We start from the raw sequence: 22,708 nt of genomic DNA, 5'->3' as shown, positions 1-22,708 counted from the left end.
CTGAACCGATTTTTCTTTTTTCTTTTTTTTAAGCGGATTTGAAATAAATTTGAATATAATCATCTTGACAATATCTTGGTCCTTTTAAAAAAAATAAAAAAATAAAATAAAAAAAATAAAACCCTACGAAGAAGATCTAGAGAAGGATGTTGGCTGCAAAGTTCTTCAGTTCATCCAGACAATGAAGATCAAGAAGCTCCTTGGTTACAAAACCCTACAATGTACAAACACAACAACTTCTTCAAGAGAAAGATAAACTAGGGCAAATTTTGTCTCTGATCACAATTTGCATAAACAAAACTTTGCTCCACACTTATGCAACTTGCATTACCTTTGACGGCTCTTAAAATAATCCTTATATATGTTTAGAGTTGTGAGAAAAGAAAGCCCAAACATACATTCACGGATTGGATGAAAAAAAGTCCTGAAAAACTGAACTTCATAAACCTCGACAGATACTTATCTGTCAAGAAGCTGTCGAGCCATGGGATTTAGACAGCTCTCTAAGCCTCAATAGATGCTAGCTGTCAAGCTTTAATGAGCAACACTTTCACACTCGTTTCTTAGACAGACTTGCATGGTTTTAACATTTGAACTTAAAACCTTGTTTCTCGAAGCATTAAACACATCCTAGTTCTACCCAAATATAAGTAAATTTGAAACCTTGTTTCTTGAATTTCTTGAAGCATTAAACACATCCTAGATCTACCCAAATACAAGTAAAGTGCATTTTGTCAAAGGATTAGTCAATTACATAAAATAGTGATATATGTTCTTAACATGTGAAACACATATGTCCTAACATCCACAGTTATACTTTGGACTTGTTGCAACATAACTATTCTTAGTTCGATTATCAACTTAGTTTCACCTGATATTGGTTCAAGCATCATGTATACAAACAATGCTAGAGCAATTTGGCTTGATTTAAGCCGTAGGTTCTCACAAAGAAGTGGACCAAGGATCTTTGAACTTCAGAAGGAAGCTGTCTATCTTGTGCAAGGTCAGTTTTCTGTGGAAGCATACTGTACAAAGTTTAAGTCTTTGATCGTTGAATTAGCAAATTATCAGCCTATTTCAATTTGCAAGTTTCCTTGTTCTTGTGGATCTCAAAGAATTTCTTCAAATCTTAATGATTGTGACTTGGTGATGAGATTTTTGATGGGATTAAATGATTCCTATTCTGCAGTTATTCTGTTATATAAGCCTTTACCTGATATCAATAAGGTTCTTTCTTTGATTTTACAAGAAGAGAGGCAAAGAAGATTCAAGAATAGTGAATTCATTGGATATGGCATGGCTCATCCTATTAAGGCCACAACACTCTACTCTAATATAGGATCTAGTTCTAAGAACAATCATGGTGGTAAAGGCAATTCCAAGAAGGGAGGACCAATTTGTACTCACTATGGAAAAATTAGGCATATTGCAGATAAATGCTATATGTTTCATGGTTTTCCACCAAGATTTAACTTCAAGAACAAATCCATGGCAAATTAGGTTTCTTGCAAATAGTTGACAGGTTTGGGGAATCCAATTTCCATCTAAACTAGTGATGATACAGTTTCCTCACTCCACAATGCCTAATTTCCAAATCACAGTGTGAGCAGCTCCTTGCTTTTTTGAATTCTCAGTCTATGAGTGAGCCTTCCCAATACATAGCTTCTCAGCAAGCAACCACTATGACTACTACTGGAGCAAGTACTTCTCAACCCTTAGCCTTAAGTGACTCTTCATCCAATTTTCTGAACAATTTTTCAGGTAAGTCCTTTTGTTCATCGTCTTTCTTGATTCCAAATTCTACTGTTTTCACTATTGAAGTGGTAAATAGATTAGGTTTTGAAAACACAAAATGGATCATTGATACAAGAACCACTAATCATATGGTCCATTCTGTTTTTGTTTTAAGCTCCATCACTTGTGTGTCTAATTCCTCTGTCTACTTACCTAATGGAGAAAGAAATTTAGTGACTCACATTGGAATTGTTTAGCTTACTAAAAGTTTAATCCTCATTGAAGTGTTGTGTGCCCCATCTTTTACATTCAATCTCATCTCGGTTAGTCATCTTAACAAATCATTGACTTGTTGCCTCATTTTTCTTGGTTCATTTTGCTTTATTTAGGATCTTGGTCTTTGGAGCACGATTGGTCTGGGTAGAGAGGAAAATGGACTTTATTTGTTGGATAACAAGTTCAAGTTGTCATCTTCTATTTCAACTTATTCTTTCTATCAGTCTGTTTGTACTCAATCTGATCTATGACATTTTTGATTAAAGCATCCCTCAAGTGGTGAGCTTGATATTTTGAATGAAGTTGTCCCTTTTGTATAGTGTAATAAAACTACTCATTGTGACATTTGTCCAATTGCTAAGCAAAAAAGGTTTCCATTTACTTCTAGCAATCACATTTTTGAATTTCCTTTTGATCTTGTTCATTGTGATCTATGGGGCCCCTTCTCTACTCCTACTGTGCATGGTTATAAATACTTTCTTACAATAGTTGATGATTTTTCTAGATGTACTAGGGTTTATTGGTTAAAGGAAAAATTAGAAAGTCTGTTGCTATTATCACAATTCTATGCTTTAGTTGAAACACAATTCAACAAGAAAATAAAATGCATAAGAACACATAATGGAACTGAATTCCCGATGAAAGATTTCTTTGAATCCAAGGGTATAATACATCATTTGAGTTGTGTTGAAACATCTCAACAAAATTCTATTGTAGAAAGGAAACAATAGCACATCTTAAATGTGGCTAGAGAACTTAAGTTTCAATCAAACATTCCTTTAGAATATTGGGGACATTGTGTTCTTATAGCAATCTATCTTATCAATAGATTGCCCTCTTCTGTGCTTTCTAATAAAACTCTCTATGAAGTTTTTTTGGGTCATTTTCCCTCTTTTTCACATCTTAAAGTCTTTGGATGCCTTTGCTATGTTTCTACTCTAGCTCATCTCAGACACAAAATAGATCCGACCGATTGAAAATCGTAGACGTGAAATTTCTGCAAAATTTTATTTCAACCCAAACTTTGCTTAAAACTCTTGGGTTTCAAGTGAAACACTTCTAGTATATAAAGGAAATCCCTAACTACGTTTTCAGAGCTCTTAGAGACTTTGGAGGTGCTCTTGTGAGATCAAAAAGGTATTGTGCCTTTGTCTTTCAAAGTCACTACCAAAAATCATTCTCATATCATTAGATCTGATAGATCTAAAGTTGCAGGAAGATCAACAACTGCTAATGATCTAAACCTTCAAGGGTGGTCTTGGAGTCACAAACTAAAGAGTTTGTGTTGCTAAACCTTGGAGGTAGCAATAGATTTAAGGTTAAATTTGATTATAAAAACTTCAATTCTCTTATAGTGGATTTACTTTACCTTAAGGATATCTAGATTAAATCCTCCCTAGGTTTTTAACTTGAAATGGTTCGTTTTATCAGTTTTCCTAGGTCATCATATTGTGGTGTTATTTATTTTTTGCTGCTTTGCATGATATGATTTATTATTGTTTAATCTAAATCTGAATAATAAATCTAATAATTAACTTGATTAATTAATTAGATTAAACAATCTGGTTTAAGGGGTCTAAACGAATAAACAGGTGGAATAGAGTTTTTTCATGTTTTGTTCATCATTGTACCTTATACAGTGAAGGGACAAAAATTATTACGAGAGAGAGAGAGAGAGAGAGAGAGAGAGAGAGAGAGAGAGAGAGAGAGAGAGAGAGAGAGAGAGAGAGAGAGAACTTGCAAGTAGGTTTTGGAGTCTTAAAGCTTTGGAATCTCTACCAAATCTGAGAGAAGTCTATTATTTTGAAACCAAATGATGCGGCTACGCCTATGTAGCAAAGAACAGAATAGGTGACAAGGTTTTTGTTGGCTTTAATGGACATTTTATCATATATTACCTTTAGTTAGTTAAATTTTTGTTCTTAAGATAGAGGGTTAAAGACTTACATTGCCCATGGCTTCAAACCCAAAAACCCACAATATCAAAATTACAAGACAATAAGCAAAATTAGCCAAAGGGAAGTCTATCATCTGCATTAATGAGATGTAAGCTAATTTTTTCTCTCAATTATAGCATTGAGTTTCTGCCTCTACTACCTATGAAAAATCATGTTTGTGAGGCTTTTTATGGATGATTTATTTAGCTTTAAAAAAAATAACAGAATTTGAGTAAAAATAAAAATGTAAAAACAAACTACACGAATCTTGATTGATCAAGGATCAATTGTTCATTGATGGAGGGTCAATCAAGGGGCAATTGAGCTTGCATGAAAATGACTTCTTCAGTTTGCTTCGAGTATATAATCAACCTCTCTTACAATGTGCAAAAACAAACCAATATTATTGAAATTAATGTTGGGTATGTTTTTTAAAATTTAAAAGGAAATTAATCTATATATATAATAATAGGTAAAACAGAGAGAAAATCAAATTAGATTTCAAATTGGAATTCAATTAGAGTCTGATTTTGCGCCACATATCCCATTTAATCTAAGTTTTTAAATTTTTGTGCCAAGTGAATTAATTCAATGTAAAAATTGGATTTCAAGTAGAGTTTAATTTTGCGACATGTGTCCCATCTAATCTAAGTTTTTTAATTTTTGCACCAAATGAGTTAATTTAGTATAAAAAAACGAGGAGTCCAATACAAGTAAATCATAAAAAAAACATAATTTTTGAATGATTTTATATTTATTAGGCTTTTTTTTTTTTTTTTTTTTGTAGAACTAAAAACAATTCAAATTTATAAGTCATCCATATATATATATATATATATATATATTAATAAGTAAAGCTAAGAGAAAATTCAATTAGAGTCTAATTTTATGTCATGTGTCCCATCTAATCAAAATTTTTAAAATTTTTGTACCAAGTTAGTTAGTTCAGTGTTAAAATTGAATTTCAATTAGAATTTAATTTTACGGCACGTGTCCCATCTAATCGAAGTTTTTTAATTTTTGTGCCAAATGAATTAATTTAAAGTAGAAAACGAGGAGTCTAATATAAATAAAGCATAAAAAATATAATCATCTATCTAACACTATATATAAAATTATAGGAAGTGAGAGTTTGAATGATTTTATATTTATAAGCTTTTTTTATAACTAAAAACAATTCAAATTTATAAGTCCTCTCTCTCTCTCTCTCTCTCCCTCTGTTTCTAAAATCCAATTAGATTCTACAATTGAAGTCCAATTTTGCGCCATGTGTCCTAAATTATTTATTTTTAGAGAGAGTATTATTTCTTAATTTTGGAATCCAATGTAGGACCATATCATAAATATCCATTCAAGTGAGTTATTGTGTACAAAAACTAAAGAGTCTAGAATTAATGAACATAAAAATATTTTTTAAAAATTGGAAAATTTACATTTTCTACCTAATAATATTCTTACAAGACATTTTAAAGAGTTAAAAAAAATGACTCTCAATAATATTTAAATTATATATATAAGAATTATACTATGTATCTTAATGTGTATTTTTTAAGTATATCCATGCATATACATGGGGTTACAAGCTAGTTTTATTAAATGGTGGATAGTATCTAGTGCCACCTGGATTGCTATTGACCAAAATTAGAGGATGTGGTTGGTGAGAATTAAACTCATTAGCCCCACCATCAAATTACCCCATACCCACAATTCTCTCACTTTATTCACAAACGAAATCAGCCCCTTCACAATATCATCACTTTCCTTTCTTACTTTCACCTAGCTTGCCTTAACCTGTTCAAATCCCTAGCAAATATCCCTACAATATCAGTAGATGTTGAAGGAAATCAAAGGGATAATTACAGAGTGCTTATATCACGGCAGATTCTCAAACTTTGTATTGGATTTTGTCAATTCTTTCACTGAAAATATTCCATTGGCTCCCCTATATAACCAAAAGGCTATTCCTCTATCAAATATGTGAAACAGAGGAAAAAAATAGAGTTCATCTAATATACTATTTCCTCTATCTTTCTTCAATCTTTATATTGGGCATCTAATGACAAGTTCAAAGTTCATTTTGTGAGTGCATACTAACAAATTTGTCATTGTATCTTAGAGAGCAATTGCCTGAGCCATTTGCACCGATGGAGTCAATTCAGTGGGGGCGAAATCACTTCTTTAGGATAGCGGATTTAGTTCCGTGCCTTGGCTCAAATTGATAAGTTTATATCTCTTTACAATCTCATCTTATATCACTAATCTATTTTGTATTTTGTTAATTAATTTGGGCAATTTTCAAAACTTATTTCCAACAATTAATTGCATGAAAATTTTCATGAAATGAGCCAACGTTAAAATAAGGTTTTTAGACCAACACTCAATTTTGGAGGGGGACGAGGTGTGTGTGTATATATATATAGGATAAAGTTTAGTTACAAATATGGTTGTAGTTTTAAGCTACAAACTCATTCAATAAAATAAATATTACCGCATATTTTAAAAATCTAACCGTTGAATTGCATGTTTTTTTCGCTTTTAATACACATATCCAATTTCGTGTCAATCAGATATTTTTACTATATAATCTATAAATTTATATTTTATGCATAATTTTAAATTACAAAAAATTGGAATTTAAAAATTTATTGATGGCATAGTTATTGATCTTTAATTTTCTTGAAATTTTGCAAATATAGAGGATATTAGAAGAAGATGTAATCCAATGGTGGATTTGTCAAAATTCACCTCCAATAAAAAGATATTGAGTGAGTTTGTAGCCTAAGGTTATAACTGATTTTATAGCTAAACTTTGTCCATATATATATATATATATATATATTTTGAGGGGGGAGTTCATGGGTCTGTATATTAACTTCTCTTCACTTCCTTAAAACTTTGTAACCTGATTTAATATTTTTCTATTTTCAACTTTATTTTCCATTTATATTTATTAATATCTTATTTTAATCATTATTATATTATGCTTTAAATAAATAAGTATTGAGCCAAAATTCTTGCACTCTCTTTATATATTTTATTTTTCGTACATATCATGTGTTATCATCCATGAAGTGTGATATTGTGCTTAGATCAACCCCGACTTGTCAATTCCAGTTAGCTCAACTGGTAAAGTCTCTGATGATTGAATAAGAGATTTGGGGTTCAATCCCCGCCTACACCAAAAACTGATTGATGTCTTGGTCTGATGATAAAGAGCTATCATCAGGAACGAATGCCATAGGTTGAAACTCTCTCTCAAAAAAAAAAAAAAACAAAAGCGCCGGCTCTAGACATTTTGATGCCTAAGGCGAGAACTAAAATGGGGTATTTTTTTTATACTTATGTATTAATTAAATTAATATTTATTTAATACTTTTATATTATAATATATTTCATTTAAAATCTATTTTTCTTATTGTTTGAGATGTAAATTGACTAATTAAAATTTTGTATTCAAGTTCTTCTAACATCTCCTTTTCAATCGATAATATAGCTAATCCACTTAATCTTTATTGGGACATTGTTGATCTTAGATATGATTTTATTAATTTTAATTTTGAAAAATTTCTTTCTGTAGAAGCTACTATAACAGGTATTGTTAGAAAAATCTTATAAGCAATGCATGTATTTGGAAATTAATCTAATTTTTTTGTATAATTTAGTATGTCAATTGGAGTATAATATTTTATTTCTAAAATTTCTTTTAAAACCTTTAACTCTGAAAATAAATCTAAACTATTAATATCATAATAGACATCATGTTTGAGAAAAGATTCAAGTTTAAGATAGTATTTTTGTAAACTATTATCATCTAGTGATTTCAACTTTGTGAAGTTAAATAGAAAACCAAAAATATCTTCATATATTTAAAATTGTTCACATCTATTCTCAATTGAACTAATTGCTTTATCTACTATATATACGAAATAATTAATTCAAAAAGATTCTTCAGCAGAATGTGTTGTCTCATTATGAACATTTTCATCAAAATTTTTCTTTCTATGAATTAAATGTTTCTCATGAAATACAGGTTCTATTTAAATTTCCAATACAATTTTTTTAGATGAATTCATTGCAGATGTGAATCTGTTTTCTCTATATCCTTTAAAATAAGAAATGAGACATTTTAATTGATCTATAGCAACATCAATGTGCATGTCTTTTGATTGTAAGTTTTTACTAATAGAGTTGACAACAAATAATATGACATATTGTAAGGTTGAATTTATTCAATCATTAGTTGGCTTTATTCCGTGCCAAATTTTCTTTTAATTCAGCATTTAGAAACCCTGTATTTAAGTGGGAATCATGTAAGGATAGTGTGTGAGAAAGTGTGAAGAACAGCTCAAGAGTGTGCAATCAAGAAGAGTCTCGCGACTGGATCTTGCGACTGGCTCGCAACTGGTAAGTTACTAGAATGGCACACGTGTGAAGCATGCAGGGGGAGCTGAAGGGTCACACCAACTGTTGCACTATAAGACAAAACCTCCAATCTGGCAAGGCAGTTAGCTTGTGACTCAAACTCGCAACTCGTTCCAGTCGCGAGCTTGAGTCGCCAGAACACCCTGTTTGGTTGTAACTGATTCTTCGCATTCCATACACACCCTACTATAAATACCCTTATACCCATGAAATGTAGAGAGCTTCCAGAGAGAATTTTGAAGAGAAATCCTAGAGAAAAACAAGATTGACTCATCCACAATTTTCATCCTTTGATTCTCCAAATTCCTCTACTCTCATCCTCTCCATTGATACATCTTTGAAAGGTACATTTAGATAGATCCTTATCTCACTATACCCATATCTATGAGAAAGTATTTTGGTGCTTGGGAAGCAGTTTAGAAGGGACTAATTCATTTTGGTTGATGCAATGGGCTATTGCGGGATTCAGTAAGCTAGAGAAGATAAGGTTTGGCGTAACTCTGTTGGAGCAAGAAGATTTGAGGGCTTAGGTGCACTGGGTAGATTAGGCTTGGAGGGTCTTCTGCTATTCATGTATCCAAACTTTATTTTCTAGTGGATTATTGATTGCTTAGAGGGCAGGGGAGAGGTTCTACGCCGAGGACTTCGGTTTTCTCTTCGATAATATATCGCTGTATTGTCTTTGTGTTTGCATTTCCCTTTCCTTAATTTTTGCATTTTAATTACTACTGTGGCTGTGATTAATTTTGGTTTAGATTGTTTTAGTTTATTATAATATTCCGCACATACATTGTTTGATTATAAACTTGTGTTGGTAATTTGTAAATTGGGGGTCTAAATGTTCATAGATGTTTTACACACTATTTGAAAATTCACATACCAAATAGTCATACCCAATAAGAACTCAAAGCTTTCAATTTCATATGTTGCTAAACAATCAACTTCACTTTTTATTTTAGGATCTTCACTTGTTTGTGCTAATTCTAACAAAGCATCTCTTATTTGTGGAGCTTGGAATTTTATTGCTTTTACACTTTCAATGTGACTTTCCCAACGTGTTTGTGATAATGACTTAAGAGCTAAACCTGACACATTATCTTGTAAAATTTTCCATCTTTTTGTAGAAAAAGAAAACAATGTATATATGCATTGTATAACTCCAAAAAATGATATAGCTTTTGGACAAGAATTGGCCATATCACATAGTACAAGGTTAAGACTATGACAACCACATGGTGTGTAAAGTGCTTTAGGATTTATATCAAGAAGTCTTTTTTGTATCCCTTGATGTTTTCCTTTCATATCAGATCCATTATCATATCCTTGTCCACATATATCATTAATACCAAGCTCAAGAATATTTATTACATTTATAATTTCATCAAAAAGACCTTTTCCAGTAGTGTCATCAACTTTTACAAATTCGACAAAAAGATTTTTTCTGATAATTTTACATTTAATCTCATTTGCTAACAATTGGATCAATTTATTTTGTATTTTATGTCTAAGATAACTATTATGAATTCCACCATTTTGAATACGTCTAATATGTTCTTGCATAATTGGATCAAATTCTACAATTATTTCAATTAGACTTAAAAAGTTTCCATTATTTTCTTCGTAAACCTTTTTATTTTTTCCTCGGAATGCCAAATTATTTTTACCAAGATTCTTTACTACAACAATAATTCTTAATAAAACCTTTTTCCAATAATTTTTCTCTTTGTTAATTTGTTCTTGGATATTTTTATCTATTGTTTTATTTTCTGACAATCTCATTTTCAAATCTAGCCAAGTGTTCATGTTGGTAAAATGCTCTCTAGTTGTTTCATGGTTTCTAATTTTAGAACTAATATTTTTCCAATCTCAAGTTCCTTCATTACATAGTTGGCCAGTACGTTTAGACTCAAACAACTTGCAACAAAAACAAAATACTTGGTCCGTATCTTTTGAATACACTAGCCATTGTCTATCATGCTTCTCCCCATTTGATAATATTCGAGTGTAATGAATAGTAGAAAAATGTTTAGTGTCATTGCCTTTAGGAAAAATTATATCATTGTCCCTAATTGGACCTCTTTCAACTAATAAATCTCTTAATTTTGTGTCAATATTTTTCCAAGTACCTAGATCATAAATATTTGAAGGAATATAATTCAACATGTCATTATCATTTTCATTTTCTTCTAGTTGAACATCATTATGGTGAAATTGTTCATTTGTGACATTTTCATCATTATTTTCATTTTCTTCTAAATTCTTTTGAAGTTCATTATCAAGATTTGTTGTATTGCAAAATTGAACATCATTGTTATCTTGCAATTGTATCATTTCATTATCTTCTAACTTTTTTGGTGAATTTCTTGCTCATTTGTGATATTTTCATCTAAATTTTGTGTTATATTTTGTTTATTACTAATAACAAATTTATCTATTAATCCTTTTAGAGACTCAATTAATTTTTCTTCTTTTTTCTTTTTTTAAGTTTTTAATATCTAGATGCATATTTTCTAGTAGACATTTCTAATCAAACAATATATTTATAAAGACTAAAATAAAAAATAACTTTCAAGTGTAGAGTAAATGAGAAATAGTACCTGATTTATATTAAAAGTATTATTGTAATTTCATCGAATAATAACAAGTTTTAAGCAATCTCAACTTGCATAAATAAAGATTTATTCATTATATTACCAATAACTAATATATATATATATATATATATATATAAAAACACAAGATTAAAATTATAAAAAAAAAAAAAAAAATTTAAGCACAGTCATAACAAAAATAGAAGCCCAGCCCAGCCAAGAAGATGCTAAGAAGGCCACACAAGTCTTATTAATAAGACCCATCCACAAAAACATAAAACAAATCCTATTACACCTATGACCAAAAAACAAAAAAACAAAAAAAAAAAAAAAAAAAAAACCCATCCATCTACAGAATCAAAATGCAGCAGTGAAAAAAAAAAAAAAAAGGCAGTCGGCAGTCCTCACTCCTTAGAGTTTTTAGATTAGATGTGATCGGATGATTTAGATCGAAGGAAGCTTGAGCCAAGCAGCCAACAACAGTGGAGAGAGAGAATGAGAGAGGCAGAGAGCAAGAGTTGAGTGAAAAAAGCAGAGCAAGAATGAGAAAGAGAAACGGTAAAAATTTTAGGGATTTGAAGTTTTTTATTTGTTTTGATTTGTGATTGTTTTGTGATTAATTTCTTAGACCGGATTTGTAGTTTATCTTGTTGAATTTTGGTTTGTCCAGAGAATAATGATGTTATTTTTGGACCAATTGATTTTATTTAGACCAAAAATTTTTTTTGTGCTACCAATGTTTAACCGGGTATAACAGAAGTTTTGTTTTTTGGTCAAAAGGATGTGCCGGATTTTTTTAGATTCATTTGAAACCAAAATTTTTTTTCCCTACTACCCCTTTTCTAAAATTTTGGAGCCTCTCTTCAACTTGGGGGCCTTAGGCATTTACTTAATTGGCCTAGTGGAAGGACTGGCCTCACTTAGATGCTATATTTAAAAGTGCGAAACGATGATAAAAAATAAAATAAAAAAGTATATTTAGAAGTGCGAAACAATAATTCGCTTCTTTTTATTAAAAAAGCTACAGCCATAATATTCCAATCAAAAGAGACTAGTAATTGTCTTTTACTAGGTGAATTAAAGTTGGTGACATTATTTAATTAATTCACTTTTCTTTATCTCAGTTCACGTTTTACAGACAAGGGAAGTTTTTCCTGAAATCCCAGTAAGATATTCCTCATTATTATAAGTAGCTATCATTGCTAAGTGCTAACTTTGCTTAGTGGAATACGACAAAGCGAACATTAATTAAGTTTTGTGGTAGATTAATTAAGTTTCGCACCCACTTTTTCCCTTTGGCGCTCTTAATTCAGTACAATAATCAGCGACAAAATTTAATGAATAATTTTATAAATTTTTTCACAAATTACTGAAGAGTGATTATTAGTAAATGAAAAAGTGATATTAATAGTGAGCCTAGATGAAAACCAATAAGAGGTTGACACATCAACATTTTGTAAAAACGTTGTAAAATAGTTTGTGACTGCAGCGTTACTCAAATTTAATTTTCATCACTGAATGTTATTAATTTTTTTCTATATGGCAACGAAATATAAATTTTGTTGCTATAGGGCACTTTTTGGTGATGAAAAAATTTTCGTTACTAATATTTGTCACCAAAACTACATTTTGTTGTAGTAAGAAAGGAAACTTTGTATATTTGTTTTACTTATTTTTTGTGCTATTTTGTTTAGATTAGTAATGTTGGAATTTGTATAATTTTAAAATAATTGAACAAGTATTGATTTGTTTAGCTGAGCTGATTCTTATATATGAGTGGTAAATTTAAAGTAATGCATTTTACATCAAGAAATTTGCTGTGTGACTTTCCAAATAGCAAATATATGTTGTCTTCTTTAAAAAAAAAAAAAAAAAAAAAAAAATTATGTGAAATTACGTGTTAATCCAAAATGTCCCGCAACCTGATTGACTTGACCTAAACCTAACCCAACCTGGCAGTTTGCCACTTCTATCTATAATATATATAAAATTGAAAACATTTGAATATATATATATATATATATATATATTTTAAGAAGACATTTGACTTTTGGTTAATCTCATAATATTATACCATATACACTTTTCATGTATCACAATTTTACATATCATTTTTTTAATATATATTTTTAATTTAATTTAAATTTTATTATATAGTTAACACTCCATTAAAATAATTAGATATCATATTTTCTTTAAAATTTAAAATATATAATTTCTTATACAATTTTTAAAAAAAATAATTATGTAGTGATAGAATATATAATTCTATATATAAACCACATTAACAATAGATACACATTAATATATATTATTAATATCAAACTGCATATTTTAAAAATAAAAATTAAAGAGGAAAAGAATCCATATTATGTTATTTTTTTTTGCATTGCATGGGAAAATGATTAGTTGTTAAAATATTGGTATAACACATTAATTGTGGATCTACAGTTTAAAAATATATTGTTGGTGCAAACACAATACTCCATCATATGGTAATATAAATCAATAATTCACAATAATTTAACAAACTCAACAAATCGTATGAATTTTTACAATTTATTTTAATAAGATTGAAAATCTATTTAAGCTAAGGCCCCTACCTCATCAGAACAACAAAAAAGAAAGAGTAAAAAAAAAAAAAAAAGCCTACCTATTTAATCACGGACAATTATTAAATCTGACTATTAAAAACATCAATTAAAAATTAATCCATCGGATTAATATAATATATACCACAGGTACATGCTAAGGGATGGTTAGGATTTTTGAATGTAAATTAATAATCTTATTTTTCAAAGATAATTAATTAATTTATTAGAAGTATCCAATACGTGCAAGCACATTTTTACTAGTTACCATTGTCTCAAACCAATAAGATCATTGGAAGCATTTAATTATAATTAGTTCTTCGAGGAATCAATCATAATTAAAACACTCATAATAATAGCATGTGATCAATCCTAGCTAGTTGCATGAACTTATCCTTTGAAAACTTGATGTGGCACAATCTAGTGATCCTTTGGTCTGATTTAAGCAGTTGAGGTGTATTTTTTATTTTTATATTTTGAGAAAGAACGATAGTTAACTTTATTTGTTCTAAATCATGTTGTACAGTGAGAAAGAGAAAAAATGAGCATTTTTTAACCAAATAATGGTCTTCTCATTTTTTTTGCAGCACTAGTAAGAGTTAAAACAACACAATTACACCTTAAAGAGACAGAAACAAAGGATATTTTAACAAATTGTTCACAAATTAGCTTAATTTTGATTTTTAATTAAGCTTATGGTCGTTGTCCAATGGAATGACCGATTTGTCATTATATTGGAAGATTACACTTTTACCCGTATATTAAATTAAATATTGGTTGCAAAATGGATGCTTAAGGGTATACGGAGTTGTATTTGGCTTTTGTGGTGTTTCTGGCAACTGTGGTAACATGTCCTAGTGGCTAGTCCCCATCAGAGTGCCTCCAATCCATCGCTCTTCGTTTTGATTTAAGAAAGCTACGGCCATAATATTCGAATCTTTCCTTCTTTGTCTTTTAAAGTCGGTGGCAATATTTAATTAATTCACTTTGCTTTATCTCAGTTCACGTTTTACAGGCAAGGGAAGTTTTTGTCTGGTTACTAAGGATTTCTAACTTTGCTTAGTGGAATACCGCAAAGCGAACCTAGGTTTTCTAAAAATGGGTTACTTAAGGAAAAATACATGTATTTTGATGTACGTGTTGTCGAGCATGTTTCATGCATGAAGCATAGAATAAGGGAGCACGTACAGCCGGAAATTAATATATATATATATATATTACAATTGTATATGAACTACAAAATTAGTTCAGATGTTAGGGAACTAACGTGAAGAACGAATACAAAGCCTAAATTTAGTATTTATACTGAACATCCACCAATTATGAATTAAGCTAAAGCCTTACATCCACTACAACAAATTTGACTTTTTTCAAGGGTCAAAACCCTTAAAAAAAAGTATTAAAAACCCTTGAAAAAATTTATTTTAAGAGTTCAATTGACTTTTGATACCCTTCGAAATATATACCGTCGAAAAAGAAATTTTAACGGCCTTCGTGGCCCTTAAAATAAGTACTCTAATCTTATTTTGAGGGTCAAAAGACCCTTAAATAACCTTTTACCAAGGTTTAAAAAAATTATATCTACAACCCTTGATAAATAAGGTTATTCAAGAGGTCTCTTGACCCTAAAAACAAGATTTTATTTTATTAAAAAAAAAAACACAATCATGCACAAATATATATATATATATATATATATACACACAAAAATTCATAATTGTATGAATTTATGATACCAAAAGTCAGATTAACCCATCAATATTTATATGATCTAATTCAATAGTCAACAGGGGCAAGAGTTTTAAATTGTAAAAACAAGATTCTTTGCACAATCTGACATGATAGTAGGTGAATAGAACAAATCCTAATACATCATATATAAGGCCAAAGGTAATGAAAGGAAATAAAAATCGGTTACATGCACAGCTTTATATATGTGTCCCTTCCCAAATTCTAAATTCTTCACATGTTTCCTTATATTAGCAGCCCAAATTAACAGCAAAGCCACCTGAAAAAAAAACAAAAATGGAAATTTCACAATCAAACTAAAGGAACAGAATATCACAACATTGAACTTTCAATAGAAAAACAAAAAAAAAAGACAGAAATTAAGGGTTACAGTAAACACATAATGAATCTATCTAAAAACTTCTTCATAGGCAGGTACCTCATGATCATCCAAAAGCTGAAGGGAACCAGATTCGCGATTCAAAAGGTCAACAACAGTCTCATTGTAGATCTCTAAAGCAGAAACCCTCACAACAAAATCCCTCTCCTGGTGCTGCGAGATTGAAATAATTTTACACAAGAGGGAACAGATATAAACTCAACTTGAAAAATCATAAGATAGTACAAGATTATACATAATAGTAAGCTATGAGATTTAACATGCATGTTTGTCCTTCAGAAGATAGTATGTTTCAGCTTGATTTACAAGTGTGTAATTATTTATGATATTTTTCAATGAAAAGGGGGGTCCTAGAAGAACTTACATTTTTGATATGTTCATAGATATCCTTAATAGCATTTTCTGTGATTCCTCTCATGGTATAACTCTTGCCATTGCTAGTCTACCCATATGCGAAAATTGTTGCTGCAAAAAAAGGTGGGGAAGTACTTAGAATCGGCCAAAAGAACCAGTTATCACTCGAGAAACATAATTAAAATTACAAGTTGCACGCTAAAAATAAGCTGCAGCTAACCATTAATTCCAGTAAGTGCAGATAGAGCCACATCCTTAGCACCTTCTTCATAAACCTTCTGAGCCGAGCACGTAGGACTAAAAACTTTATCTGTCACATTTGAATAACAGAAAGCAAACAAAAATCCCATTTCATTTATCAATCCCCCAATAAATAAATAAGCAAAACACTCGTTATCGTACATCGTCTATACACATCCTTTCATGTGTTAAGTGTGGACATACTTAAAAAATGTGGACAACGCGTGTGAAATTATGGACACTTGTGTGTACAAAAGTGTACATTAACGTGAACATTTAAAAAAAATTAGTCAATTTAGATATAACAGCATATATATATATTCCAAGGTGAACACTTGTAAATCAAGCTGAAACATACTTTCTTCTGAAGGACAAACATGCATGTTAAATCTCATAGCTTACTATTATGTATAATCTTGTACTATCTTATGATTTTTCAACCACTAAGGCATTTAATATGAAGTAACTTCACAATGAAAGACAGTTTTGTATACTTGTAATCTAGAAAAAGTTTCTGCTCGTTATCTCCTAGTTTCAGAAAAAAGTTAGCTGCATCATCATTAGGCTTTTCAGGAGTACTGTCACCACTGGAATCTCCAGCTACACAACTGGCTGCATTAAAGGCTGCACAATAATCTTCTACCATCTCACTCAAGCCATCCCCGTCTGACTCATCATCACTATCCAAACTATCACATGTTTGAAAATGTCTCTCCTCACCATGTCTAAACCAATGAGTATAACTTGGGAGAATACCAATAGTAAGCAAATCAGCCTCAACATCATCTCTGGTCTTTGCAAAGTAGTTATTGCATTTCTTACACGGACAATAAATTTTATACCCCATTGTTGTATGCTCAAATGCAAAATCAAGGAAGTCTTTAATTCCTTGTCTATACTCAAGAAGAGCTCTATTCCTGAGCTTTACCCAATTCCATTCCATCTAAAGTTGGATTAAATTTTTTTTTAAATCTTCAATGAGGGACACACCTTAAGTTGCCCTCAACCGGAAAAGAGTACTAAATCCAGTGGAAAAGCCTGCATAAAAGAATATTTCAATGTAGAGTTTGAGACATTATATAAATCCAGTGGACATTATATTTCAAAGTACTTGATGATCTTAAGCTCTAAGGATATGATACAAGAGGAACCAGAAACAATCTACCAACCCACTGTTTCTATGACTAGAAACAGTGTTTTTTTTTTTTTTTTGGTGAAAAATTTATTTGGTCATTTAGAAAGTGTATTTACTATTTAGTGCATATACGTGTTAATGCAGCAAATCAGAAACTCATTGGCAAGCTGAGTAGAAACTTTTCAAGAAGTGACTGCTAAGAACTGTCAGAAACTAGACAACAAGAACAGCCCAAAAATAGTATAAGTAAATATCAAATAATGGGAGATCAAGGGGATTCTAACAACAAACATCCGAAGTGCATTCATTTACTTGTGTAGAAGCCCACAGTCATGTCCTAAAACAGGTATTTATGAACAAAATGAGAAACAAAAAAAAGAAACAGAGGCTTGGGAACTTGGCATGTATCCTATCCAACTAGACAAATAAGCTCATACAACAAACTAATCCAACGTATATGTTTGCATTGATTCAGAAACAGGGCCAAAATTCTAAGAAATTTGAAAACTAGACAAAAACAAGATGGTTAATATCTGAGGCACCAACTTAGTTGCATTAATCATTATTTAATATAATTTCTCAGCACTCTGCAACTTTTATTTATCAATCTCAATACACCTAAAACGATTTCCAAATTTAGATTTTGACTTCATTCATTTTGCACTGGAAATACATTCCCAATAGAAGAAAAGTTATGTTTCATCAACACATCTTATAAACAAACACAAGCTAATATTCAATCTCTACTCTATCATCACCAAGAACTTTATCAACTAATATTTTTCCAATGATTAAAACCTTATGTCAGCAAGAACTCAGATTGTCAAATTGATCATTTTAAATTGTTGGGATAACTCACCTGCCCAAAAAATGCGCTGATAGAAGTTGTAGCAAGTCCAAGTAAGCTGCAAAAGAAGAAATAATAAAATCTAGTCAACTGCCAAAAGAGCGAACAAAAAGGTAATAGTCTGATGCTTTCAGTAAGTAAAGGTAACACAGAATGAATTCACCCAACTATTATTAAAAGAGTGATAAGCATCCATAATATTAAGTGGAAAGACGATCTGCTGTCTAACCCACTCTGTAGACTTATTCAGTCCATTCCACAGCACAATCATAATTCCAGGAAGGTAAAAGAAACAGTATTTTATATGAGACAATAACAGTGTCCTATTTCCACTTCAAATAGGACACTCTACTGCAATATCTCTAGTAAATTTACAATTAATGAAAAGTGAGAACAATAGTTTATCAAGACTATCCACTATCATGTCAGGTATACAACTATCTTATGCACATAAAAGCAAGCAGACTCACCATACAACAAAAAATAAATAAATAAAATTGATAAAAAGGCATGCTATTTATATAGCTTTGCTGTTGCACTTTTTACTTAACCCAAAATAAATAAATAAATAAAGGAGAATTGTTACCTTTTTGCTATATTTAAAATCATTTGGGAAGAAAATGCAGAGGCAGGTTGAAAGAACAGGGAGCCTTAACCAATAGAAACAACTTATTGGGGCCTAATAAATGACAAGAAAAAATATAGATCTTTTATTTTTGCTAAGTAAAAAAGAAATGAGGATTAGCAAGACAAAACTCATTTAATTAACTACCTGGATTGGAACCAGATCTAGAACCCTTTGAGATCAGCGTCCGAATAGCCTGTCAAACAAAAATATTTATAATTCTATTGGAGCCCATCCTTTTCAACCATAAAATATGAACCAAAGCACTGGAAAAAAATAAATAAACAAGAAATAAAACTAAATTTTCCTTAACCATTCTGTTATCTAAACAAAAACCTGTGTCCATTCCAAATTACCATCAAAAGAAAAACCGATAGCATTTCAATAAACCCATCATCCCAAACACAATGTTTAAAATAGTAAATTACAAATTAAGGTCCTCTGAGTCTCCAAAGTTTTAGGGTAACTCCACTCTGGAATTGTTAAAATACTACTATTTCACTATAAACCCAAGTAAGCTTTAAGCACTACTAATATTCCCTCTACTACTAAACACAAATTCCCAATAGCTAACAATGATACCCAGTAGATTCGTACAGTTCAAAGTCAACACTCACCAGCAAAGCCAACAAGTTGGACGATGCAGATTGAAATAAACACACACACACACACACACGGAGAGAAAGAAAACTAAATTTGAATACACAAACACAATAAATCAAGTCTTAGAGAGTATCTAAAAAAACTCAATCAATATTTGTATGAAAACTGTAAAGGAAACAGAGATTATGATTTGAAATCGAATAATGAAATTACAAAGGTCGAACAATTAGAAATCGAAATAGGGAAATCGATGATGAGCTCAGTTTTCTGAGAAATGTGAAACGAAAATCATGGGGAAATCAATGAAAAAGTGTGGGTAAACCAAAAAAACAAAAAAATCAAAGACGAAATTAGGGTTTGTGATTCGTACCTAACCGGAGCTGAGAAACACAACTCCAAGAGAGAGGAAGAGTCACAAAACTGAGATCGTACCTAATCGGAGCTGTGCGATTACGTACCCAATCGATGATCGTCGAGCTCTATGAGATCTCCATGATCGTCGAGCTTGATGAGATCTCCATGCACTCTGTGAGATTTCTCAGTTTCAGGCTTTCAACGAAAGATCTGTGTTTCTTGGTTACGTTTGGGCTATATTTATAAATTTTGTTGGGCTTTTTCAAGGGATGACAATTTTGTTGTGGGCTTTTTTCAAGGGCTGAAAAATTTGTAATTTTTTATCAAGGGCTGTGGGCTGAAAAAACTGACGCGTTTTTTTTTCCCACATCTATTTCAAGGGTGTTTTAATTTATTTTGAAGGTCTAAATAACTTTTGAAATAAAGTTAAGTAATATATCCTACCGCATTTGTATTTATAGGATGTATCGACAGATTTTAGTAAACCCTTGATTAAAGATGGTTGAAATAACTGAACTTTGTTGTAGTGATTCTACCAACTAAATCGGGGCATAAACTAATAAAAATAGGATAAAATTTAGTTACAAAATTAGTGATACCCTAAAACTATAATTGTACTTAATAAAATAAACATTACTATATATTTTGAAAATCTAACCATTTAATTTTATGTTCTTTATACTCTTAACATAAATATCAATTTTGTGTCAATAGGATATTATTTACTATATAATTTATAAGTTTGTATTTTATGTATAATTTTAAACTATAAAATTAAATTTATTAATGATATAACTATTTATCTATAATTTTCTAGAAATTTTATAAGTATGAAGAATATAAGAAGAAGATGTCATTCAATAATGGATTTGTCAAAATTCTCCTCCAATAAAAAGATATTAAGTTACAACTAATTTTTGTAGCCTAATACTAGAATTAATTTTGTAACTAAAATTTGTTCATAAAAATATGGTACACCAACTACAAATTATGACCATAACCTCATAATGAACAGCCATTAGCCAAGAAATGTTAACTCAGGTACATAGAAATAATTTTGAAAAATAAAATTATAATTAATGGAATTTCTTTCAACCCATTAAAAAAGTAAATATGAACCCTTAGACACAAAATTAAACTTTCATATAAAAGGAATTTTGAATTTGATTTGGATTCTTATTATTTAATAGTCTTTTATATGGCTGGTTTGCGTGGTGAACTACAAATCCCCGAGTAGCCGACTTGTTGCCTCTATTGGAGAGTCAATATAATATAAAGTGAGGTCATTAGATTCAAAATTTCCCTTCTTTTCTACCCTACTCAAGACTTGGGAATGCCTTTAACTTGATCTACGACGAAAACTTTTCCCTTTTGAGAAAAATACTTTGCCTTATCAAAGTTCATATTTTCACGCAAGAAAGGCGAAGATATATATGACTATTAGCGGCAAAAGGTGAATAAAATAAAATTATGTCGGCTGTCGACTATGGGCTGTCCGCAACGAAATCATACTACTCGATTTGAGGTTTAATTTTGTAGAACACATTCTGCATCCTCATATAATGCTCATCATCTATGTCATAAACTATGTTATCAACGAGTCTAAAACATTGTAATTAATGACAGTGGTGTTTTGCAATAGTCAAAATTTAACTACAAAATTAGTTGTAGTCTAAAATTATATCCTTACTAAATATCTTTTTATTAGAGATGAATTTTGACAAATTCACTATTAAGTTACATCTTCTTCCTATGTCATTTATGCTTGCAAAATTGGTAGCCTAAAATTATATCCTTACTTAATATCTTTTTATTGTAGGTGAATTTTGACAAATCCACAATTGAGTTACATCTTCTTCCTATGTCATTTATGCTTACAAAATTGTTAGAAAACTAAAAATCAATAATTATATCATCAATAAATTATTTGAATTGCAAATTTTTGCAAGTTAAAATTATGCATAAAATATAAGCTTATAGATCATATAATAAATAATATCCGATTGACAAAAAATTTAACATATATAAGAATGTAAAGGACATGAAATTTAACGATTAGGTTTTCAAAATATGTAGTAATGTTTATTTTATTGAATAAGGTCGTAACCTAAGACTATAATCAATTTTGTAAATAAATTTTGTCATTTTGCAAACAAAATGAGAAGAATTAAAATACGGTTTCAAATCATGAAGTATATAATTGTTTTTAGTAAGAATCATAAATTGTGTTAGATTTTAATTTCAACCCTAGATTTTTAGTTGCATCAATTTAGTTCAAAGTTTTAAAATGTTTTAACAAGAACACTCTATGAATTTTGGTCTTCTATGATCAATTTACCAGTAAAGATGAAAAAGTCGTTGCTGATAAGTACACATAAGCGACAACAATTCATGTTCTAAATGCCCAAAAAAAAATTTGTTATTAGTTGCCATCGTTGTTATACGATATGGAAGGAATCCTTATATATATATGGGTTTTTCTTTATCTTTTCTTTGTTTACATATTCATTTTAATTCTCAATCAGTTGAGTTATAAGGTTTGAAATTGATGAAACATTTGAAAATTAATTAAATAAATAACATAAAGAACTAATGGAAACATTAATTTTTATAAGATAGTCTTATTTAGTTACAAGTCAAGAAATTTTTTAAGTGTATGTTTTACCCCCTCTAAATCTAAAATCTGGCTCCATTTCTGTCCTAGACCTTTTTGTTCTCCACTATCGAGTGTTTAACAAATGAGTCTGAAGATTAGTTGTTCAAGTTGGTGATCAAGGATGAAGCAACGATACCTTCCCCGTTTGTTACAGCAAAGAAAAAATGTTCAAGGCAGTCCTTAAAGTAATGGGCGTGGTTCATGTAAGAATTCCT

General features: G+C 30.3%; 1 protein-coding gene and 1 long non-coding RNA gene across 7 annotated transcripts; one reads left to right on the top strand and one right to left on the bottom strand.

Moving 5' to 3' along the window:
* The first annotated feature begins 891 nt into the window (after positions 1-891).
* Positions 892-1,500, top strand: LOC115985906. Its single transcript, XM_031108796.1, has one exon. The coding sequence runs from the start codon at positions 892-894 to the stop codon at positions 1,498-1,500; it is 609 nt and encodes a 202-aa protein (XP_030964656.1).
* Positions 1,501-15,293: 13,793 nt separating this feature from the next.
* LOC115987599 lies at positions 15,294-20,076 on the bottom strand. 6 transcript variants are annotated; one of them, XR_004091156.1, is made up of 9 exons: positions 19,854-20,075; positions 19,028-19,076; positions 18,842-18,934; positions 18,268-18,313; positions 16,768-17,311; positions 16,254-16,343; positions 16,044-16,144; positions 15,719-15,832; positions 15,294-15,559 (listed from the first exon to the last, which is right to left on the bottom strand). It is a non-coding gene; the product is annotated as an uncharacterized LOC115987599 (long non-coding RNA). The 6 variants fall into 6 exon arrangements; XR_004091154.1 differs by having other exon boundaries at positions 17,264-17,311; XR_004091157.1 differs by having other exon boundaries at positions 16,254-16,337; positions 17,264-17,311.
* Positions 20,077-22,708: the final 2,632 nt, after the last annotated feature.

Source organism: Quercus lobata, chromosome 4 (genome assembly GCF_001633185.2).
Source record: "Quercus lobata isolate SW786 chromosome 4, ValleyOak3.0 Primary Assembly, whole genome shotgun sequence".
Classification (NCBI taxonomy): domain Eukaryota; kingdom Viridiplantae; phylum Streptophyta; class Magnoliopsida; order Fagales; family Fagaceae; genus Quercus; species Quercus lobata.
This window is presented reverse-complemented; position numbering and strand designations above follow the sequence as displayed.

Coding starts and splice junctions, on each gene's coding strand:
- LOC115985906 (XM_031108796.1), top strand. CDS start 892: ATGTATACAAACAATGCTAGAGCAATTTGGCTTGATTTAAGCCGTAGG.